The sequence below is a fragment of the Somniosus microcephalus genome, chromosome 34 (genome assembly GCF_052327205.1).
Source record: "Somniosus microcephalus isolate GS21.2 chromosome 34, FLI_Smic_1.0, whole genome shotgun sequence".
Lineage (NCBI taxonomy): Eukaryota > Metazoa > Chordata > Chondrichthyes > Squaliformes > Somniosidae > Somniosus > Somniosus microcephalus.
Window position 1 is genome coordinate 10,883,427 of NC_141020.1, and position 21,768 is coordinate 10,905,194.

The 21,768-nt window shown below is 48.6% G+C and overlaps 1 protein-coding gene across 3 annotated transcripts in view; it reads left to right on the top strand.

The window, feature by feature from the left end:
* LOC147096759 (neuronal PAS domain-containing protein 3-like) overlaps positions 1 to 21,768 on the top strand; it is a 448,957-nt gene that overhangs the window by 239,008 nt on the left and 188,181 nt on the right. For all 3 annotated transcript variants that reach the window (XM_085973376.1, XM_085973378.1, XM_085973377.1), the window contains exon 4: positions 16,074 to 16,156. In XM_085973376.1, coding sequence (XP_085829502.1) covers positions 16,074 to 16,156 — 83 coding nt within the window. The remainder of the gene's footprint in view (positions 1 to 16,073; positions 16,157 to 21,768) is intronic.

Genomic DNA, 21,768 nt, shown 5'->3' on the forward strand with positions numbered 1-21,768 from the left:
GATAAGTTTAGACTGGCACTCCATTCAGGCACTGACGGTGGCTAGTAAAAAGGATGACGACATCACACCTGGACGATTATCAAAAATCTTGGCTAACGCTAAAGAGGTATTTCAACAAGAACTAGGAACTCTTAAAGGCGTAACCGCCTCGATAAAAATAGAAGAGAATGCAATTCCCAAGTTTTTCAAAGCAAGACCGGTACCGTATGCAATTCGCCCAGCCGTCGAGGCAGAGCTGGAGAATGCAGGCATGCTAACTAAGGTAGACTGGAGCGAGTGGGCGACACCCATCGTTCCTGTCATGAAGAAAACATTAAACAATAAGTCTGAGGAGCCAAGGAAGGTTCGCATCTGTGGGGACTTCAAAGTGACTGTGAACCCAGTCCTTCACACAGTACAGTATCCTCTTCCGAGGATAGAAGATATTTTCGCCTCACTATCTGGAGGGAAACGTTTTACAAAAATTGACCTAGCGCAAGCATATTTGCAGATGGAGGTTGAAGAATCCTCTAGGAAATATCTCACGATAAACACTCACAAAGGTCTTTACCATTATAATCGACTGGTATTCGGAGTTGCATCAGCTCCGGCAATATGGCAAAGAGCAATGGAACAAGTCCTGCAAGGGATTCCGGGGACTCAGTGTTACTTGGACGACATCCTAGTGACAGGTGAAAATGACAGTGAACACCTTGCCAACCTAGAGCAGGTGCTCACTAGACTAAGAGAACATGGGCTACGAGCCAATCGCCCCAAGTGCGAGTTTTTTAAGAAACAAATATCGTATTGTGGCCACGTGATTGATGAAGAGGGGTTACATAAGTCCCCTGACAAAATTGAAGCGGTAGTTAAGGCTCCAGTGCCTGAAAATGTGTCGCAACTGAGGTCATTCCTCGGATTGGTGAATTACTACCATAAGTTTTTGCCGAATTTGTCGACAATTCTGCACCCACTGAACGCCCTGCTACAAACTGGAGTAGCATGGAAATGGAGCGATGAATGTAAGCGGGCCTTTCAGAAGTGTAAAGGCCTGATCACTTCAAGAGAAGTATTGGCTCACTACAACCCATCACTACCGATAAGACTGGCGTGTGATGCGTCTCCCTATGGCGTTGGAGTGGTACTGTCACGTAAATCCCTTGATGGTTCAGAGAGGCCGATAGCTTTTGCATCACGCTCGTTAACTGCAGCCGAGCATAACTACGCCCAGATTGACAGAGAGGCCCTCAGCCTGGTGTGGGGGGTGAAGAAGTTCAATCACTACCTGCACGGACAGAAATTTACTCTACTAACTGATCATCAACCTCTTGTCTCCTTTTTCAACCCTAAGAAGGGCGTCCCGATAATGACAGCACAACGGCTACAGAGGTGGTCCCTTTTCCTAGGGGCACACCAATATGACATTGAGTACAAAGGAACTAAACAGCATGGGAATGCTGATGGATTGTCGCGCCTACCGTTGCCGACGGTGGAAGAAGCACCTGCAGTGGATCCTGTGGAGATATTCCACTCGACCATAGTCGAATGTCTACCTGTGACGAATGCAAACATAGAAAAGGAAACACGAAATGACCCGACACTCTCCAGGGTCTATGATTTAACGGTGAAGGGATGGCCAGCACATGGCGAACCACTGTTGCCAGCATTCTCGCCGAGAAGAGAACAGCTGTCAGTGTGCCGAGGAACCTTGATGTGTGGATCCAGAGTAGTAATTCCACCCAAATTGAAGGATAGAGTGCTCAATGAGCTTCATGAGGGTCATCTGGGAGGGGTAAAAATGAAGAACTTAGCCAGAGTGTTTGTGTGGTGGCCGGGAATCGATAGAGAAATCAAAGAGATGACCAAGAGCTGTACAGGATGCCAGAAGGTCCAAAACGCCCCACCACAAGCCCCTCTACATCCATGGGAGTGGCCCTCATCTCCATGGCAAAGGGTACACATTGATTTTGCTGGTCCATTTATGGACTCGATGTTTTTAATTGCGGTGGATGTACATTCAAAGTGGCCAGAGGTAATAAAAATGTCCTCAGCCACCACAGAAAAAACCATCACAGTCTTACGAACCATATTCGCCAGAAATGGGCTGCCTGAACAGATTTGCTCCGACAATGGACCACAGTTTGTGTCTGAAGAGTTCCGGAGTTTCTTAAAGAACAATGGTGTTAAGCATTACACGTCCGCCCCATATCATCCAGCCACCAATGGATTGGCTGAGAGGTTCGTTCAAACATTCAAGAAGGCTATCAAGGCAATGTGTAATGAAGACATACCCCTACAACACAAGGTGGATAACTTCTTGTTTGCCTACCGGAATGTGACACATGCGGTTACCAACCAAACTCCAGCCATGATGTTCTTCAATCGAAGACTAAGATGCCGCTTGGATTTGGTTAAGCCAAACATCAGAAGAGATGTGGAGAACAGGCAGTTTCAGAATATGAATGAAAGGCCAACCAGGAGTTTTAAGATAGGTCAACCAGTTTTGGCCCGGGACTACCGCACAGGAACGATCTGCACACGGCAAGGACCTCTAATGTATACCGTGGACGTTGGAGAGAGCATTGTAAGACGCCATGCTGACCAGATTCTAGAGTCACTGGAAAACGTCAAATCCACACCACGATCCGATACACCTGGTGATGAAACCGAAGTACCAATTGCATCTACCTCAGAATCGGTGATATTGGAAGCAGACGAACCAAACAACGACATTGATCCCGAATCAACTTTGCCAGAAGAACCTGATACCCCAAAGAGGCGTTATCCAGACAGAATCAGGAAGCCTCCTCAAAGACTGAATTTATAATTGCTTAACTTCAGCTAATGTATCTAGCAACCGTAATTGTAAATATGTTATTTAATTATTAATCGAATGTTATGTACTGTTTAGGTAAAAGGGGAGGAATTGTAGTGTATGTACTTTGAAGAAGGAACGATATTCTGCAGCCCCTGTATACTGCAGTACCAGTAGTGACCACCGCGGTATATAAGCCTGTGTAGTAACTTTGTATAGTAGTTCCAGTTTTGTCTCCATTCAGTAAACACCTGTTATAACCAACTTCTGCAGTCCATGTCTCAATTACACACGGACGTTACATATCTGTGTGTGTGTGTGTGTGTGTGTGTGTTAGCAGCAGAGTAAACTTGTAGCAGTCTTGATGTGGAGATGCCGGTGTTGGACTGGGGTGGACAAATGTGAGAAGTCACACAACCCCAGGTTATAGTCCAACAGCTGTTGGACTATAACCTGGTGTTGTGTGACTTCTCACATTTGTAGGAGTCTGTAAGACCAACTAACAGGAAGATCTCACCACTGTCCACGAAAGACCCGTGCAGCGAGAGCTGGTTACACTAGGGCTCTTCTGATGCAACTTATAAGCAGCTGAAACCCTCCTCCGTGCTTTTGTTACCTCCAGACTCGACTATTCCAACTCTCTCCTGGCCGACCTCCCATCTTCCACCCTCCGTAAACTTGAGCTCATCCAAAACTCTGCTGCCCGTATCCTGACTCGCACTGAGTCCCGTTCATCCATCAGCCCTATGCTCGCCGACCTGTGTTGGCTCCCAGTCTGGCAGCACCTCGATTCCTTGTGTTGAAATCACTCCATGGCCTTGTCCATCACTATCTCTGTAACCTCCTCCAGCCCTGCAAACCCCCCGAGATCTCGGCGCTCCTCCAATTCTGGCCTCTTGAGCATCCCTGATTGTCATCGCTCCACCATTGGCGGCGGTGCCTTCAGCTGCCTGGGCCCTAAGCTCTGGAATTCCCTCCCTAAACCTCTCCGCCTCTCTTCTCCTTTGAAACACTCCTTAAAAGACTTACTTCTTTGACCAGGCTTTTGATCACCTGCCCCAATATCTCCTTATGTGGCTCGGTGTCCAATGTTTTTTCCGATAACGCTGTTGTGAGGCGCCTTGGGACGTTTTACTACATTAAAGGCGCTACAAAGGTGTGTCGCCAGCAGAAGTCATTGGACAATCACCGGGGTTGGTGGATTCCACCTCCCCTCCCCCCCCGCCTCTCCCTGGCCCAGGGGACACTCAGGCCAGTGGCTGAGCCTGACTTTACTGTCCTGAGTAAGATCAGCAAACTCAGCACGGACCAGGAGTCAATCCACAATCCGTCTGCTGTTTGTGGGAGCTTGCTGTGCGCAAATTGGCAGCCGCGTTTCCCACAGTACAACAGTGACTGCACTTCAAAAAAAAAAGTACTTCATTGGCTGTAAAGCGCTTTGGGATGTCAGGTGGTCATGAAATGCGCTAAATAAAGGCAAGTCATTCTTTCTTAAAGGCGCTATATAAATTCAAGTTGCTGTTGGGAACTATTTGATGATATACTTGATGTGCCTCAATAATTCCGAGACTCGATGTTAGCGAAACAAAACAAGGCTTTTATTAACTTAGAAGGTAACACGTAGTGGAGAGAGGTATCTTCCATCCGGAGGGCTGCAGTACTGGATATGAGGCCAGACTGAGCTTGCTTACATAGGGGCCAGGTATGGGCGGAGCCCTACATACAACACATTCCAATATACAATACAATGGTGAGGAAACGGAACTGGGGGAAGGGAAATGAAACTGAAACCGACCACAGTCACAGGCAGTGATGAATGGAATATTTCATCACAATACTGTATAAGGACTGTGCTTCTGCACTTGGCTAACTGAAAAATCTCTTGCATTGGAGGCAGTTCAGAGATGATTCACTCGGTTGATTCCTGAGATGAAGGGGTTGACTTATGAGGAAAGGTTGAGCAGGTTGGGCCTATACTCATTGGAGTTTAGAAGAATGAGAGGTGATCTTATTGAAACATATAAGATACTGAGGGGCTCGACAAGGTAGATGCAGAGAGGATGTTTCCCCTCGTGGGGAAATCTAGAACTCGGGGGCATAGTTTCAGAATAAAGGGTCGCCCTTTTAGAACTGAGATGAGGAGGAATTTCTTCTCTCGGAGGGTCGTAAATCTGTGGAATTCTCTGCCCCAGAGAGCCGTGGAGGCTGGGTCATTAAATACATTTAAGGTGGAGATAGACAGATTTTTGCAAGATAAGGGAGTGAAGGGTTATGGGGAGCGGGCGGGGAAGTGGCTTTGAGCCCAAGATCAGCCATGATCTTATTGAATGGCGGAGCAGGCTCGAGGGGCCAAGTGGCCTATTCCTGCTCCTATTTCTTATGTTCTTATGTATATATTATTTCTAGTCTCAGCATTTTACAGACCTGGATTATGTCCCCTCTCTCTTTTTTTTAATATGAATTTGAAAAAAGGTGGGGGAGAGGGAGAGGTAGTCCTGATGGTGAGGGTTCATCTTAAGAAGGGATGTTAATGTGGGAACGCCATCTTTTCTTTTGTACTGAAAAAAAGCACAGGGATCGATGATGAGAATTTTGCCCCTTTAAATTCTCTCAGAGATTACAAGGACGATTAAAAAAAAAAGAAAACTGAGGTGAAAGGAAAATAAAAGCTGTAAATCTAAAATGGATACAGAAAGTTCTGGAAAAGCGCAGCGGGTCTGTTGGCCTCTGAATGGGAGAAGCCAGGCCATCTCGTCAGTTGTAGACTCTTTGTCGAGGCCTGCTCTGACTGGGCTATTCTATAAACCAGTATATATTCTGTTTTCCCTCTGTTCAGCATGAATGGGTCTCACTCACAATGGGAGTGCCTGCAGATGGAAAGGCGAGCACCCATTTAATCAAAGATTCAGTGCCTTACCCCTGTTGTGTTTCTGACTGATATATCGACCTCGGCCGCTCCGGTTGGGAACGGATCAATAGTTGGGATGAATGAGGGCTGGCTTCCTTTCACCTCTTGGATCTGCGGTTAAGCGTCTGCGAGCGAGAGAGAGAGAGAGAGAGAGAGGTTAAAGGGCGAGCCCAGAGAACTCTTCAGAGCTGGGTGCACGGGCCTTGAACAGTGGTTGTGATGAGCATTCAGCTCATGTGCCGGGGGGGGGGGCGGGGGGCAGGGGGTGGGGTGGGGGGGTGCAGGGGATGGGGGGGGAGGGCAGGGGGTGGGTGGGAGGGTGGGGGACTGCATGGGGACAACAGGCCTTGACAAACTCCTCCCGCACGGAGAGATTCACCAGGGTTTGTGGCCCTCAGTACTTGGCTACGGAGGTCGATGGGATTTTGCTAAGTTTGCAGGGTTTCGAGGAAGAGAAAGCAGGGCAGTAATTTAACCCCGCGTTTGCCGAGCGTTCCCGCTATCTGTTGCACTTTCTGGAGAGAACGTGTCCACGTCGGACGAAGGAGGAAGGACAGGCAAAGACACGATTAACAGGTTCTGCTGTCTTCTGGCAAAAATGGCTGCCTCGTTCTTTCAGACACTCTCAGGTGCCCCCCACTCTCAACCGATGTCTCAGGTTCATTCCTTGTTCAGCCTTCTCACAAATTTGACGATGCATACTGGGACAGCCAACTGGTACACAGGAACAGGAGGAGGCCATTCAGCCCCTCGAGCCTGTTCCGCCATTCAATGAGATCATGGCTGATCCATACCTTTACGCCATCTACTTGGTTCCGTATCCCTTAATCTCCTTCCCAACAAAAATCCATCAGCCTCAGTTTTGAAATTTTCAGTTGGCTCCCAGCCTCAACAGCTTTTTGGGGGAGAGTGTTCTCTAGATTTTCACAACCCTTTTTGTGAAGAAGTGCTTCCTGACATCCCCCTTGAACGTCCTGGCTCTAAATTTGAGGTTATGCCCCTTTGTTCTAGAACATAAGAAACAGGAACAGGAGTGGGCCATTTCGCCCCTTGAGCCTGCTCCGCCATTCAATAAGATCATGGCTGATCCAATCTTGGCCTCAACACCACTTCCCCGCTCGCTCCCCATACCCCTCGACTCCCCTGTAGCTCAAATATCTGTCTATCTCCACCTTGAATATATTCAATGACTCAGCCTCCACAGCTCTCTGGGGTAGAGAATTCTTGGAGAAGAAATTCCTCCTCATCTCCATTTTAAAAGGGTGCCCCCTTATCCTGAAACTATGCCCCCTAGTTCTAGATTCCCCCACGAGGGGAAACATCCTCTCTGCATCTACCCTGTCAATCCCCCTCAGAATCTTATATGTTTCAATAAGATCCCCTCTCATTCTTCTAAACTCCAATGAGTATAGGCCCAACCTGCTCAACCTTTCCTCATAAGACAACCCTTTCATCTCTGGACTCTCCCATCAGAGGAAACAGTTTCTCTCTATCTACCTGATCAAATCCTTTAATCATCTTAAAACCTACCTTTTGACCAAGCTTTTGGTCACCTGTCCTTATATCTCCTTATGTGGCTCGGTGTCAAATTTTGTTTGATAATCGCTCCTGTGAAGCGCCTTGGGGGTTTTTGCTACTTTAAAGGCGCTATATAAATGCAAGTTGTTGTTGTTAAACACCTCAATTAGGTCACCCCTTAATCGTTTATACTCGAGGGAATGCAAGTCGAGTCTGTGCAACCTTCCCTCGTAATTTTAACCCTTTCAGCTCTTTCGTGCTTAGGTACTACATCCAAGTGGCCAGTCCTTGCGTGTGTGAGTCTTGTATGGGCCAACGTTACTTCCGAGACCCCCGCCCTGTCCTCGCTCGGTGTCACGCCTGACATGAATCAGTCATTCATGAAAGAAAGACTTATGAAATAATACTGAATGGCCTACGGGTGGCGCTGTCCAGGGAGAGTATAAATACTCGGGCACGAGCCCAGCTTGCGCAGGACATTCTTAACAGGAACTAGTGAAGGACACAACTAGACCTCCATGTTGTAAAACAGTTGATTGAAGCTTTGTTTAACATTTAGACCAAGTGCCTAGTAGTTTTCTTACATCAACGCCCACGGGCATTTTACCAGTAGGAGCCGCTCACGATCAGCAGTGAGAACCTTGGAATGATTCCGCTGCCTTCACCCGAAAACCAGCTCGGGCCTCCGCACGCAACTGCAGCGCCACCAATTGCGGCCGGTGAACTCAGCACGGAGCGGGGGGGTGGTGGGGGTGGGGGTGTCAGAGCTGGGATCGTCCTGACCTGCGTGGCTCAGTTACGCGCTGGATGGTGGAGGTCCCCAGATCAAAATCAAATCAAATCAAATCAACTTTTATTGTCATTGTTAGTGCACAAGTGCAGTACAACGAAATGTAGGCTTGCGGCTCCCGAGAGTGTACATTTAGATTAAGACATTTAAACATTCAACATACATTTGGCTTGTAATACATTAACATAAACATAACCATAATAAAGTGCATTGGCAGATGTGCAGGCTTTAGAGTTTATTTGTGGAGTTCAGTAGGATGACAGCCCTGGGAAAGAAGCTGTTCCTAAATCTGGTCGTACGGGTGCGAATGCATCTGTAGCGTCTCCCAGATGGCAGGAGGGCGAACAGACTGTGGCTGGGGTGGGTAGGGTCTTTGATGATGGACCGTGACCTCCGTAAATAGCGTTTCTGGTATATGTGCTCTATGGTCGGTAGCCGGGTGCCGGTAATGCGTTGGGCAGTTTTGACTACCCGCTGCAGGGCTTTCCGGTCATAGTAGCTACAGCTGCCATACCATACTGTGATACAGTTCGTCAGGATGCTCTCTATTGTGCAGCGGTAAAAGTTAGAGAGGATCAGGGGTGACAGGTTACATCCCTTCAGCCTCCTTAGGAATATAGGCGCTGCTGGGCCTTCTTCACCAGAGAGGAGGTATTGAGGGACCAGGAGAGGTCTTCCGTGATGTGGACTCCGAGGAACTTAAAGAGATTGTATTTCTCCGGCAAAAAACGTAGTGGGAGCAATACCCGAGCATTCCCTTGCCATGATAGAAAAAGAGACGGGGAAAGCGATGGAGGATTTAGGGAAGACCGCAGGGAACAATATACAGGAAAAGCCCCATCATAAGAACATCAGAGAAGAAAGGAAGGGGGGAAAAACCCACCAATGTTTACTTTTCCATGTAAGAAGACATTAAGACAGGAAGCTTGGTCAAAGAGGTCGATTTTAAGGGGCGTCTTAAAGGAGGAGAGAGGGCTCGAGAGGCGGAGAGGCTTAGGGAGGGAGCTTAAGACCTCGGCAGCTGAATTTAAAGGGGCAAATTTCTCATCATCGATCCCTGGTTTTTTTAATAAAAGAAAAGATGGCGTTCCAACATTAACACCCCTCGTTAAGATAAACCTTCACCATCAGGAAACAGAAACATAGAGGATAGGAGCAGGAGTAGGCCATTCGGCCCCTCGAGCCTGTTCTGCCATTTAGAAACATAGAAGATAGGAGCAGGAGTAGGCCATTCGGCCCCTCGAGCCTGCTCCGCCATTTAATGAGATCATGGCTGATCATCCAAATTCAGTACCCTGTCCCTGCCTTCACCCCATACCCCTTGATCCCTTTAGCCTTAAGAAATATATCTAATTTAATGGGATCATGGCTGATCATCCAAATTCTACCTCTCCCTCCCCCCACCCTTTTCAAATTCATATTAAAAAAGATTTGCCTTTATTTAACGCCTTTTACGACCACCGGACGTCCCAAAGCGCTTTACAGCCAATGAAGTACTTTTTGAAGTGGAGCCACTGTTGTAATGTGGGAAACGCAACAGCCAATTTGCGCACAGCAAGCTCCCACAAACAGCAGACGGATTATGCATTGACTCCTGGTCTGTGCTGAGTTCGCTGATCTTACTCAGGACAGTAAAGTCAGGCTCAGCCACTGGCCTGAGCGTTCCCTGGGCCAGGGAGAGGCGGGGGGGAGGGGAGGTGAAATCCGCCAACCCTGATGATTGTACCAATGACTTCTGCTGGCATTATGCGTGTGTTTTGGACAACAACAACTTGCATTTATAGAGCGCCTTTAATGTAGTAAAACGTCCCAAGGCGCCTCACAGCAGCGTTATCGGGAAAAACAATTGACACCGAGCCACATAAGGAGATATTGGGACAGGGCTTGGTCAAAGAAGTAAGTCTTAAGGAGCGTTTTAAAGGAGGAGAGAGGGGCGGAGCGGCTTCGGGAGGTAATTCCAGAGCTTGGGGCCCAGACAGCTGAAGGCACAGCCGCCAATGGTGGAGTGAAGAAAATCGGGGGACGCTCAAGAGGGCAGAATTAGAGGCGCGCAGAGATCTCGGAGGACTGTAGGGCTGGAGGAGGTTACAGAAATAGGGAGGGGGCGAGGACCATGGAGGGATTTTCGTCTGGCCAAAAATCAACGACTCATTTAAGAGATTGAAATAAAAATCCCCGAATACACAGACCCGAACCTGGAGAGAAATCAGCTTGATGTTCGGTTTATTCGGTTCGGCGCTGTGAGGAAACCAGAGTTTTTCCACAACTGTGTTTCCACTGAGACCTGCCAGTCAATCAATCACTGGAGCGTGACTGGGATACACGATGTTTGTTTGTTTAGTTAGTTGTTGAGAATATTCAACCAGCGTCAGCTGCTCGAGCTTTCAAAGCACGTTCTCTGCAGTGGCCCAGAGCTATGATTCAGAACTGTAGCACATATCACCGGCATATCAAGCTGCAACGTGAGGCCAGTCTGTCAACGTTAGGTGTTCTGATTGCTTCCGCCACTTTTAATTCCTCTTTTGCGTATGACGCTGGGCTTTTGCCTCATCTAAGTCATCCCAGACAGTGTGTGCCAGCTGGCTATTCAACTGTGTGGGGCATCGCATTATAGAGTCCGAACATGTATAACGGCAAGTTCTGCTTGCATTTTTACAATGTAGATAATCCACAATGTGTTTTCCATTGGCGGGGGTGGGGGGTTGGTGAGGAGGGGTGGGGAGGAAGGCAGAAGAGAAGAAGAAAGATTAAAGCAATAAAGTAGTGGACACGGAGCCATGGCACGAGAATTGGAAGAGGTGACCGATAGCTTGTTCGAAAGGATGGGTTTTTTGAGAAGGCAGAGTTCGGTTGCAGCTCTCCCTGGGCTCACCGAGGGGAGATCCAGAGAGGGGTGACGGTGGGGCTAACGGCCCTGCCAGGAATGGTGGGACCAAGGGTGGGGGGCTGCAAGAATGTACAAGGTTGGCAGACTGCAGGTGAGGGAGGGGATGTAAGGCTAAAGGTCAGGGGCCGTGTAATTGTTCCTGACATCCCCACGTGTACAAACAGGATAGTGGACCATGAGTGGGTAGGGAACCATTGGCTGCATATTGAATCTTTGGAACGCCCTGAGATCGCGAAAGGTGCTATATAAATGCATGTTCGTTCTTTCTTCCTTTCTTCCTTTCTCCTTTCTTTTCTTTCTTCTTCTTCCTTTCTCCTTCCTTCTTTCATTCTTTCATCTTTGTTTCTTTTTTTCTTTCTGTGTTTCTTTCTTTCTTTCTTGCTTCCTTCCATCCTTTCGTTCTTCTTTTCGTTCTTGCCTTCCAATCCTGAGGCACAGCATGAGGTGCCCGTGGGCAGTTGTCATAACCATTAGTTAATGATACTAAGTAACACTTTGCTTCTCGTTAAACGTGCTGCTCAGGTGCCAGGATCCGCCCGGAGTGAGATGACCTCAGTTGGAGACACTGCAGTAGGGCTCAGAGCTGGGAAGGGAGGAAATAGTCAGCCAGGGTTCCTTGCTCCTGATCACCATCCAGTGATTCTGGTTGGAAAGTGCATGCGTTAAGGTACCAAAGACCTTACCTTAATCCTAGACTTTCAGAAAAGGGATAGAGACAGAGATTGCCAGTAAGGTTTCTAAAACTGAGCAATTACAGTAAAACCCTGCTGTAATGAACTGGCTTATGATGAAGCTCCCATCTCCAGTGAACGGTTTGAAGAGCAGCGTCCCTGATGGCTCAGCTGGTGATTGCATACAGACCAGAATATCCCTGGTTAAACTCCCAGTCTGTGCTGAGTTAATTGGCCAGTGCAGATGGTACAATTAGCCTCGCCTGGGATAGGGTCCCTGTTCCTAATCACTATCCTCTGGGAAATATGTGTGCGTGTGTGTGTGTGTGTCTGTGCGTGTGTGTCTGTGCGTGTGTGTCTGTGTGTGTGTGTGTGTGTGTGTGTGTGTGTGTGTGTGTCGTTTGAGCACAGTTTCGGATTCAGCCGCGATGCCCTCCTTGGTCGAATAGCCCCTCGCTGGCTCACCCCTGAAAATTGACCACTTGGGCGAAGTGCAGCTGTTTGGTTCCTTGCCTTTTTTTTTTAAGAAGGTAGGTGACACGAACTGAGGGTTAGCAGTGGATCTGCGAGTGGAAGGGTGTGGTTTCATCGTATTTACAGCACAGAAACAGGACATTCGGCCATGCTGGTGTTTATGCTCCACACGAGCCTCCTCCCACACCCTCTTCATTTCACATATCCCTCTATCCCTTTCTCCCTCGTGTGTTTATCTAGCCTCCCCTTAAATGCATCTACGCCATTCGCCTCAACCACTCCCTGCGGTAGCGAGTCCCACATTCTCACTGCTCTCTGGGTGAAGAAGTTTCTCCTGAATTCCCTCTTGGATTTATTAGTGACCATCTTATATTGATGGCCCCCTAGTTCTGGTCTCGCCCACAAGCGGGAACATCTTCTCTACGTCTACCCTATCCAACCCCTTTCATAATTGTGAAGACCTCGATCAGGTCACCCCCCTCGGCCTTCTCTGCTCTGGAGAAAAGAGCCCCGGCCTGTTCGGAATCCATTCCGACAAGTAGCTATCAAAGCCGAGCGAATCGCGGTGTCTAAGAGGGAATCAGATAATCACTGGGGAAAAGTTGTTAAAGGGTGTGTGGGAGGAAAAGCAAAGGAAATATGAGCAGATTGGATAACTCTATTTGGGGAGCTGGGTAGCACAGGGAACCATGGGCTGAATGGCCTGTAAAAGTACCAAAATTTCTATTGGACTTCACAAAAGCCTTGTACTTAAGTGTTTGATGTTTTAAAAGTATTAAACATAGAAACATAGAAGATAGGAGCAGGAGTAGGCCATTCGGCCCTTCGAGCCTGCTCCGCCATTCAATGAGATCATGGCTGATCATCCAAATTCAGTACCCTGTCCCTGCCTTCTCCCCATATCCCTTGATCCCTTTAGCCTTAAGAAATATATCCAACTCTTTCTTGAATATACTTAATGAACTGGCCTCCACCGCCCTCTGTGGTAGAGAATTCCACAGGTTCACCACTCTCTGGGTGAAGAAATTCCTCCTCATTTCAGTCCTAAATGGCTTACCCCTTATCCTTAGACTATGACCCCTGGTTCTGGACTCCCCGGCCATCAGAAACATCCTTCCTGCATCTAGTCTGTCCAGACCTGACAGAATTTTATAGGTTTCGATGAGATCCCCTCTCAATCTTCTAAATTTCTAGAATCTTCAAAATTCTAAATTTGGGGGACAAATTGAGTGGCGCCCTCTTTGGGGCGCTAACTTTACCGGGGCACTGCCCCCGCGGCCGCAATTGAGTGGTAGCGACCCAAGAGGGAAGCGGGGTGCTACTGGAAGCGCCCCGCCTCCCTCTTGGGGCGCTGCGAGGGAATATTGCGGCGCTACGTACCGCGGTATTGCAGGCCTTCCTCCCCTTCTTAAAGGGGAGGGGCCGTACGCAGCGCGATCCGAGGCCCAGCTGGACCACCAGGGTTCGGGAGTGCCGGCAAAAGAGCCCAGCACTCAGGAGAAGTGCCGGGCTCATGGAGCGCAGCCGGCACTCCGCAGGGTGGGGGGGTGGGGGTGGGGGGGGGGTGCTCAGGATGCCGGGGACGGGAGCGGAGGCAGGTGCTGGCAGGCAGCCAGCAACAAGAATGGCCGCCCGGCACCTTGCCTTCAAGTAGCGCCGCCCCGGCCGCAGGTAGGCCTCCCCCTGACCCCGTCGGACATAGCGTCCGGCGGTAAGTCAAGGGGCGCTACCGAAGATCGCGGCAGGGGCGCTGCTCACGCCGATGACGTCATCGCCGGCGGTGCAGCGCCGCGGGGCGCTAACGGTTACCGCCACCGCTAACCTCCCGCTGAATTTCGCGGGAGGCGTTGGCAGCGCCGCGCCCAGGCGCGAGTTGCTTTGCGCCCCGTTAGTGCCCTCTTAGGCCGCTAACGGGAGGCACAAAGCAACCGAATTTTCCCCCCTTTATTTATTTATAAGTGGATTTTTTTTAAGTTCGCAGGCCGGCCTTCGGCTGGGAGCCGCTGTCTGCTCTTTGGTGTTTAGGTTGCGCGAGGTGACATTTTGTCATTTAGCCTTGATTCCTTCCTCCCCCACCCCAACCCCGTCCCATGCTCACCGTGGCAACGGCAATGGGACACAACATGGGACCTGGAATAAGCGACAAAACGGCCTGGTTTCAGACAAAATGGCTGCCTGAGAGAAACTCCGCGCTGGGCGCCGGGGGAACAAAATTAAATGATTAAAGATGTTGGGGCGCATTTTTTTGAAATGAATAGATCGCAAGTTGCTTTCTGATAAAGTTGCCCTTCAGACCGTTTGATCTCATTCCTCCAGGATACCAACCGACCGACTTCCTCCTTCGCAGTGCTGCCAACTCTCCTGGATTGCCCTGGAGTCTCCATTGCTCTCCAGGACACTGCTGTGAGCAGCCGGGAGTCAAATGATTGGGGAATTAAAAGAAATTGTGCGTTTTTTTCTTTCTTTTTGAACACCTAAAAATATTGGAGATGGGGAGGCGGAGAAAGGGCCGTGTGACTGACGGGTCAAGAGCCATCCAGTCGGGTTACGAAGAGCCTGTTCGCTTTCCAGTTGCCCGTGAGAATGGCGGGGCGCCGAGAGGATGAGTGTGTCGGGCGACCAATGGCGGGAGCGTGGTGGGGCGGGGCTGGAGGTGAGAGGTCATGTGAGATGACCCCCTCCCGGCAGGCCCTACTCCAACCCGCAGTTGGACAAGCTTTGTTTTTAACACCTCATCTCACGGACAGCACCTTCGACAATGCAGCACCTCCTTGAGTGTCACCCGAGATCATGAGGTCAATCCCCAAGGTGGGGCTTAGACCTGCTGACCTAGGGGCCAAAATTCTACCAACTGAGCCAATACTGTGGGGAAGACCACAGGAAAATGACTGTCAACAACAGACCATGGCATCCTGTATGTCTGGGGCAAGACCGTAATTATTTATTGGTATTTTCCTATTCTAGTTTGTCAGTTAAGATGTACAGCGGTGTAGAGGAGACCAAATGCAGATTGGGTGACCGCGGAACACCACTGTTCAGCCTGGAAACGGTAGCATGGTGGTTATGTTACTGGACTAGTAATCCAGAGACCTGGATTAATGATCCCAGAGATATGAGTTCAAATCCCACCATGGCAGCCGGGGAATTTAAATTCAGTTAATTAAATAAATCTTAGAATAAAAAGCTATTATCAGTAATGGTGACCATGAAGCTATCGGATTGTTGTAAAAACCCATCTGGTTCACTAATGTCTTTTAAGGAAGGAAATCTGCCACCTTTACCCGGTCTGGCCTACATGTGACTCCAGACCCACAGCAATGTGGTTGACCTTTAACTGCCCTCTGAAACAGCCCAGCGAGTCACTCAGTTGTAACAAACCGCTACGAAAAACAAGTCTGCAAGCGTGACCCCGAGCTTCCGATCACCTGTCACTTTAATTCCCCGCTCCACTCCCACTCTGACCTCTCGGTCCTCGGCCTCTTACACTGTCCCAATGTAAGCTCGAGGAGCAGCACCTCATCTTTCCATTAGGCACTTTACAGCCTTCAGGGCTCAACATGGAGTTCAACAAGTTCAGATTATAACCCCTGCCCCTATTTTTGTTTCACATGGTAGCTGTTAATGATTCTGCCATTCCCATTTACACCTCCTCTAGACCCACCTTTTGTTTCTTTACTTGTCCCATTACCATCTCCTTTTGTCCTTTAATCTCTCCTGCCTCCCACCCTATCACAGACCTTCCCTTTTGTTCTTTCCTCCCCTCTTCCCCCTTTCCCTGCCCCTACACTTGCTTAAAAACCTGTTACATCTCCAACTTTTCCCAGTTCCGATGAAAGGTCCTCGACCTGAATACATTAACTCTGTTTCTCTCTCCACAGATGCTGCCTGACCGGCTGAGTGTTTTTCAGCATTTTCTGTTTCTATTGAAGGTGTAGTCTACAGACTGGCCCAGAATTGTAGAATAGGCCTATAAGAATCGAGGACCCGGTTCACGATCTCGATACTGATGCTCTCTCATTTTGTCTTCTCAGCAATAGGCGCGCAGCAGAGGAGAAGCACCACTTCCTTGGCCATTGAGCTATTTGAACAGCACTTAGGTGGACATATCCTACAGGTAAGGAGATATTTTCAAAGAGACTCTCGCCAATGTTGACAGGAGGCCTCTCCACCTGAACTGCTTTGATAAGATGAGGGAGCGTCACCAGCAAGACCTTTAGAAAAGACTTGCATTTCTCTAGCGCTTTTCACGACCACCGGACGTCCCAACGAGCTTTACAGCCAATGAAGTACTTTTTGAAGTGTAGTCATCGAAAAATAGGAGCAGGAGTCGGCCATTCGGCCCTTCGAGCCTGGTCCGCCATTCAATATGATCATGGCTGATCCTCTATCTCAATACCATATCCCCACTCTCTCCCCATACCTCTTGACGCCTTTTGCGTCTAGAAATCTATCTATCGCCTTCTTAAATATATTCAGTGACTTGGCCTCCACAGCCTTCTGTGGTAGAGAATTCCACAGGTTCACCACCCTCTGAGTGAAGAAATTTCTCCTCATCTCAGTCCTAAATGTCCTACCCTGTATCCTGAGACTGTGACCCCTCGTTCTGGACCCCCCAGCCAGGGGAAACATCCTCCCTGCATCAAGTCTGTCTAGCCCGGTCAGAATTTTATACGTTTCCACGAGATCCCCTCTCATTCTTCTAAACTCTAGTGAATACAGGCCTGTTGTAATGTAGGAAACACGGCAGCCAATTTGCACACAGCAAGCTCCCATAAACAGCAATGTGATAATGACCACATAATCTGTTTTAGTGATGTTGATTGAGGGATAAATATTGGCCAGGACACCGGGGAGAACTCCCCTGCTCTTCTTCGAAACAGTGCCACGGGATCTTTTACACCCACCTGAGAGGGCAGACGAGGTTTAACGTCTCATCCGAAAGACAGCACCTCCGACAGTGCGGCGCTCCCTCAGCGCTGCACTGGGAGTGTCAACCTAGATTTTTGTGCTCAAGTCTCTGGAGTAGGACTTGAACCCACAACCTTCTGACTCAGAGGCACGGGTGCTACCCACTGAACCACGGCTGACACGAAAGGGAAAACTACTGTTAAAAGAACATCAGGAAGCATCAAACAAGAAATGGTATTAGGTCCATCAAGCCCCGCTCCTTTCATAGACTCAAACCATTTAATCTCGTATAGAACCCTGGTTACTTGGAGTACTGTGCACATTTCTGGTCTTCATATTATAAAAAGGATGCAGAGGCACTGGAGAGGGTGCAAAAGAGATTTACAAGGATGATACTGGAACTGAGAGGTTATAAATATCAGGAAAGGCTGAGCAGGCTGGGGCTCTTTACTCTGGAAAAGAGAAGGCCGAGGGGAGACCCAATAGAGGTCTTTAAAATTCTAACAGAGTTTGATAGGGGTAGACGTAGAGAAGTTGTTTCCACTTGAGTGCGAGACCAGAACTAGGGGCCACAAATAGAAGATAGTCACTGATAAATCCAACAGGGAATTCAGGAGAAACTTCTTTACCCAGAGAGTGGTGAGAATGTGGAACTCGCTACCACAGGGAGTGGTTGAGGCGAATAGTATCGATGCATTTAAGGGGAAGCTGGATAAACACACGAGGGAGAAAGGAATAGAAGGATATGGTGATGGGGTGAGATGAAGAGGGGTGGGAGGAGGCTGGTGTGGAGCATAAACACCGGCACGGACCGGTTGGGCCGAATGGCCTGTTTCTGTGCTGTAAATTCTATATAATTCTCTGTGATCTCCCGAAGAAAAGTGAAGAGAATTCTCCCTGCCCCCGAAGTAAAACAAAGGAAAGTTGCAGAATATTTAGCCTCCCATCCTACATTAGACTTATCGTCCACTGATGTCAGTGCCGCTCACTCGCACTTTCAGGACAGTAGCTCCTGTCACCTTGCGTTATTGACTATGGGGCCAACATTCCATGGGGACCGGTGCAACCCTCCAACAAAACGTTGACCATTTACCTGGGAGTTTCCTCCTTGCCCTGTATGAGGAGGAACTTTCACCCACCCCTTGCACGGCAAATGGCGGCTAAGGGGCAGAGCCAGGAGCAAGACACCTGCTCCTCAGGTGGGAAGCGTATCAGGCTTAAGAAAGACTTGCATTTCTATAGCGCCTTTCACGACCACCGGACGCCTCAAAGTGCTTTACAGCCAATGAAGTACTTTTTGAAGTGGAGTCACTGTTATAATGTGGGAAACGTGGCAGCCAATTTGCGCACAGCAAGCTCCCACAAACAGCAATGTGATAATGACCAGATAATCTGTTTTTGTTTATGTTGGTGTGGAGATGCCGGTGTTGGACTGGGTGGACAAATGTAAGAAGTCACACAACACCAGGTTATAGTCCAACAGTTTTATTTGAAATCACAAGCTTTCGGAGCGCTGCTCCTTCGTCAGGTGAAGTGGAGAGATGCCTATAGACACAGATTATATAGTCAGAGAATAATGCCAGATGATTACAGGTAATCTTTCTAACTGCCATTTATCACACCTAGGCTTGTGATTTCAGATAAAACTGTTGGACTATAACCTGGTGTTGTGTGACTTCTTACATTTGTTTATGTTAGTTGAGGGATAACTATTGGCCAGGACACCGGGGATAACTCCCCTGCCTAGTAGCAGGAGCCGGTATGCTGAGTGAATAGAGGGTTACTGACTGCTCAAGGAGATTTGTAGGACCCACCAGAGGGGTCTAGGCCAGGCAAGGGGTTCTGGGCCAGGCAAGGGTTCTAGGCCAGGCAAGGGGTTCTAGGCCAGGCAAGGGGTTCTAGGCCAGGCAAGGGGTTCTAGGCCAGGCAAGGGTTCAGGCCAGGCAAGGGTTTCTAGGCCAGGCAAGGGGTTCTAGGCCAGGCAAGGGTTCTAGGCCAGGCAAGGGTTCTAGGCCAGGCAAGGGTTCTAGGCCAGGCAAGGGGTTCTAGGCCAGGCAAGGGGTTCTAGGCCAGGCAAGGGTTCTAGGCCGGGCAAGGGGTTCCGGGCCGGGCAAAGGGTTCTGGGCCAGGCAAGGGGTTCCGGGCAACGCAAAGGGTTCTGGGGCAGGCAAGGGGTTCTAGGCCAGGCAAGGGGTTCTAGGCCAGGCAAGGGGTTCTAGGCCAGGCAAGGGTTCTAGGCTGGGCAAGGGGTTCCGGGCCGGGCAAGGGGTTCCGGGCCAGACAAGGGGTTCTGGGCAAGGCAAAGGGTTCTGGGGCAGGCAAGAGGTTGTAGGCCAGGAAAGGAGTGTGGCCTCCTGAGAATTTAAAATTTATTTTCCAAAAGCATTGCCGATCAGCCTACTTACTCGGGGGGCGATAGAACCATTGGTGGGGGCGACCTGGCAATGCTCCTCTCCCCATGGGTGGGCAGCTACCAGAGACATACCTGAAGTGGCACTTGTGTCCTGCCTGACCCATGCTGGTGTGGTGCCCTCCAGCTGACTCCACCCCAGCAGGGACCAGTGCTGGAGGGCATCCTTGGGTGCCAGGATCGTGACCCAAGCATTTCAGGGCCTGTATCTCTCCTGGTGTTAATACAGCTCCCTCACACCGTTAGGTGAAACATCTCCTCAAGACACTTCCCCTGATGGGCAATTAAACAGAAACAAAAATATTATGCTAAACCATTTGTAAGTCACTGGTTAGGCCTCAGCTGGAGTTGTACAACTGCAGCAAGACATCCTTGTTCCTGTACTCGAACCCTCTTGCTACGAAGGCCAACATACCATTTGCCTTCTTAACCGCCTGCTGCACCTGCATGCTTACCTTCAGCGACTGGTGCACAAGAACACCCAGGTCTCTTTGCACTTCCCCTTCTCCCAATCTATTGCCATTCAAAAAATAATCTGCCTTCCTGTTTTTGCCACCAAAGTGGATAACCTCACATTTATCCACATTATAGTGCATTTGCCATGTTTCTGCCCAATCACCCAACCTGTCCAAATCATACTGGAGTTTCACGACATCCTCTTCACAGCATACCCTCCCACCCAGCTTTGTGTCGTCTGCAAATTTGGAGATATTACATCCAATTCCCTTGTCCAGATCATTAATATATATTGTGAACAGCTGGGGTCCTAGGACCGATCCTTGCGGTACCCCACTAGTCACTGCCTGCCACTCGGAAAACGACCCGTTTATTCCAACTCTTTGCTTTCTGTCCACCAACCAGTTCTCTATCCAAGTCAATACCTTGCCCCCAATCCCATGTGCCTTAATTTTGCACGCTAATCTCTTATGCGGGACCTTATCGAAAGCCTTCTGAAAGTCCAAATACATCACATCCACTGGTTCTCCCTTATCTATTTTACCAGTTACATCCTCAAAAAATTCCAGTAGATTAGTCAAGCATGATTTACCTTTTGTAAATCCATGTTGACTTTGTCCGATCCTGTCACTGCTTTCCAAGTGCTCTGCTATTACATCTTTTATAATGGACTCTAGCATTTTCCCCACTACCGATGTCAGGCTTACCGGTCTATAATTCCCCGCTTTTTCTCTACCACCTTTTTTGAATAGTAGGGTAACATTAGCTACCCTCCAATCCATGGGTACTGTTCCAGAGTCTATCGAGTTCTGGAAGATGACCAGCAATGCATCTACTATTTCTAGGGCCACTTCCTTAAGTACCCTAGGATGTAGATTATCAGGCCCTGGGGATTTATTGGCCTTCAGTCCCATCAATTTTCCTAACACCATTTCCCTACAAATACTGATTTCTTTCAATTCCACCCTTTCATCAGACCCTATGTTCCCCAGCATCTCTGGGAGGTTATTTGTGTCCTCCTTTGTGAAGACAGAACCAAAATATGTATTTAGTTGGTCTGCCATTTCTTTGTTCCCCATTATAAATTCCCCTGATTCTGACTGCAAGGGACCAATCTTTTTCTCTTCACATATCTATAAAAGCTTTTACAGTCAGTTTTTATGTTCCCTGCAAGCTTACTCTCATATTCTATTTTCCCTTTCTTAATTAATCCCTAATTTCCCTTGTTAGCCACGGTTGAGTCACCTTTTTTGTTTTCTTTTTATGCCAAACTGGGATGAACAAATTCTGTAGTTCATCCATTCGGTCTTTGAATGTTTGCCATTGCCTATCCACCGTCAACCCTTTGAGTGACATTCCCCAATCAATCCTACCCAACTCGCTCCTCAGACCATCGTAGTTTCCTTTATTTAAATTGAGGACCCTAGTCTCTGAGTCAACTACTTCATTCTCTATCTTAATGAAGAATTCGATCATATTATGATCACTCCAACCCAAGGGGCCTCGTACAACAAGATTGCTAATTAATCCTTTCTCGTTACATAATACCCAGTCTAAGATGGCCTGATCTCTGGTTGGTTCCTCGACATATTGGTCCAGGAAACCATCCCGTAAACACTCCAGGAATTCCCCCTCCACAGTATTGTTACTAATTTGGTTAGCCCAATCTATATGTAGATTAAAGTCACCCATGATGACTGCTGTGCCCTTATTGCACGCTTCTTTAATTTCCCTTTTAATGCCATCCCCAACCTCCGCCTTACTGTTTGGAGGTCTATATACCACTCCCACTAACATTTTCTTCCTCTTAGTATTTCTCAATTCTACCCATACAGATTCCACATCATCAGAGCTAATATCCTTCATTACAATTGTGTTAATCCCTTCTTTAACCAGTAATGCTACCCCACCTCCCTTTCCTTTTTGCCTATCTTTCCTGAATATCGAATACC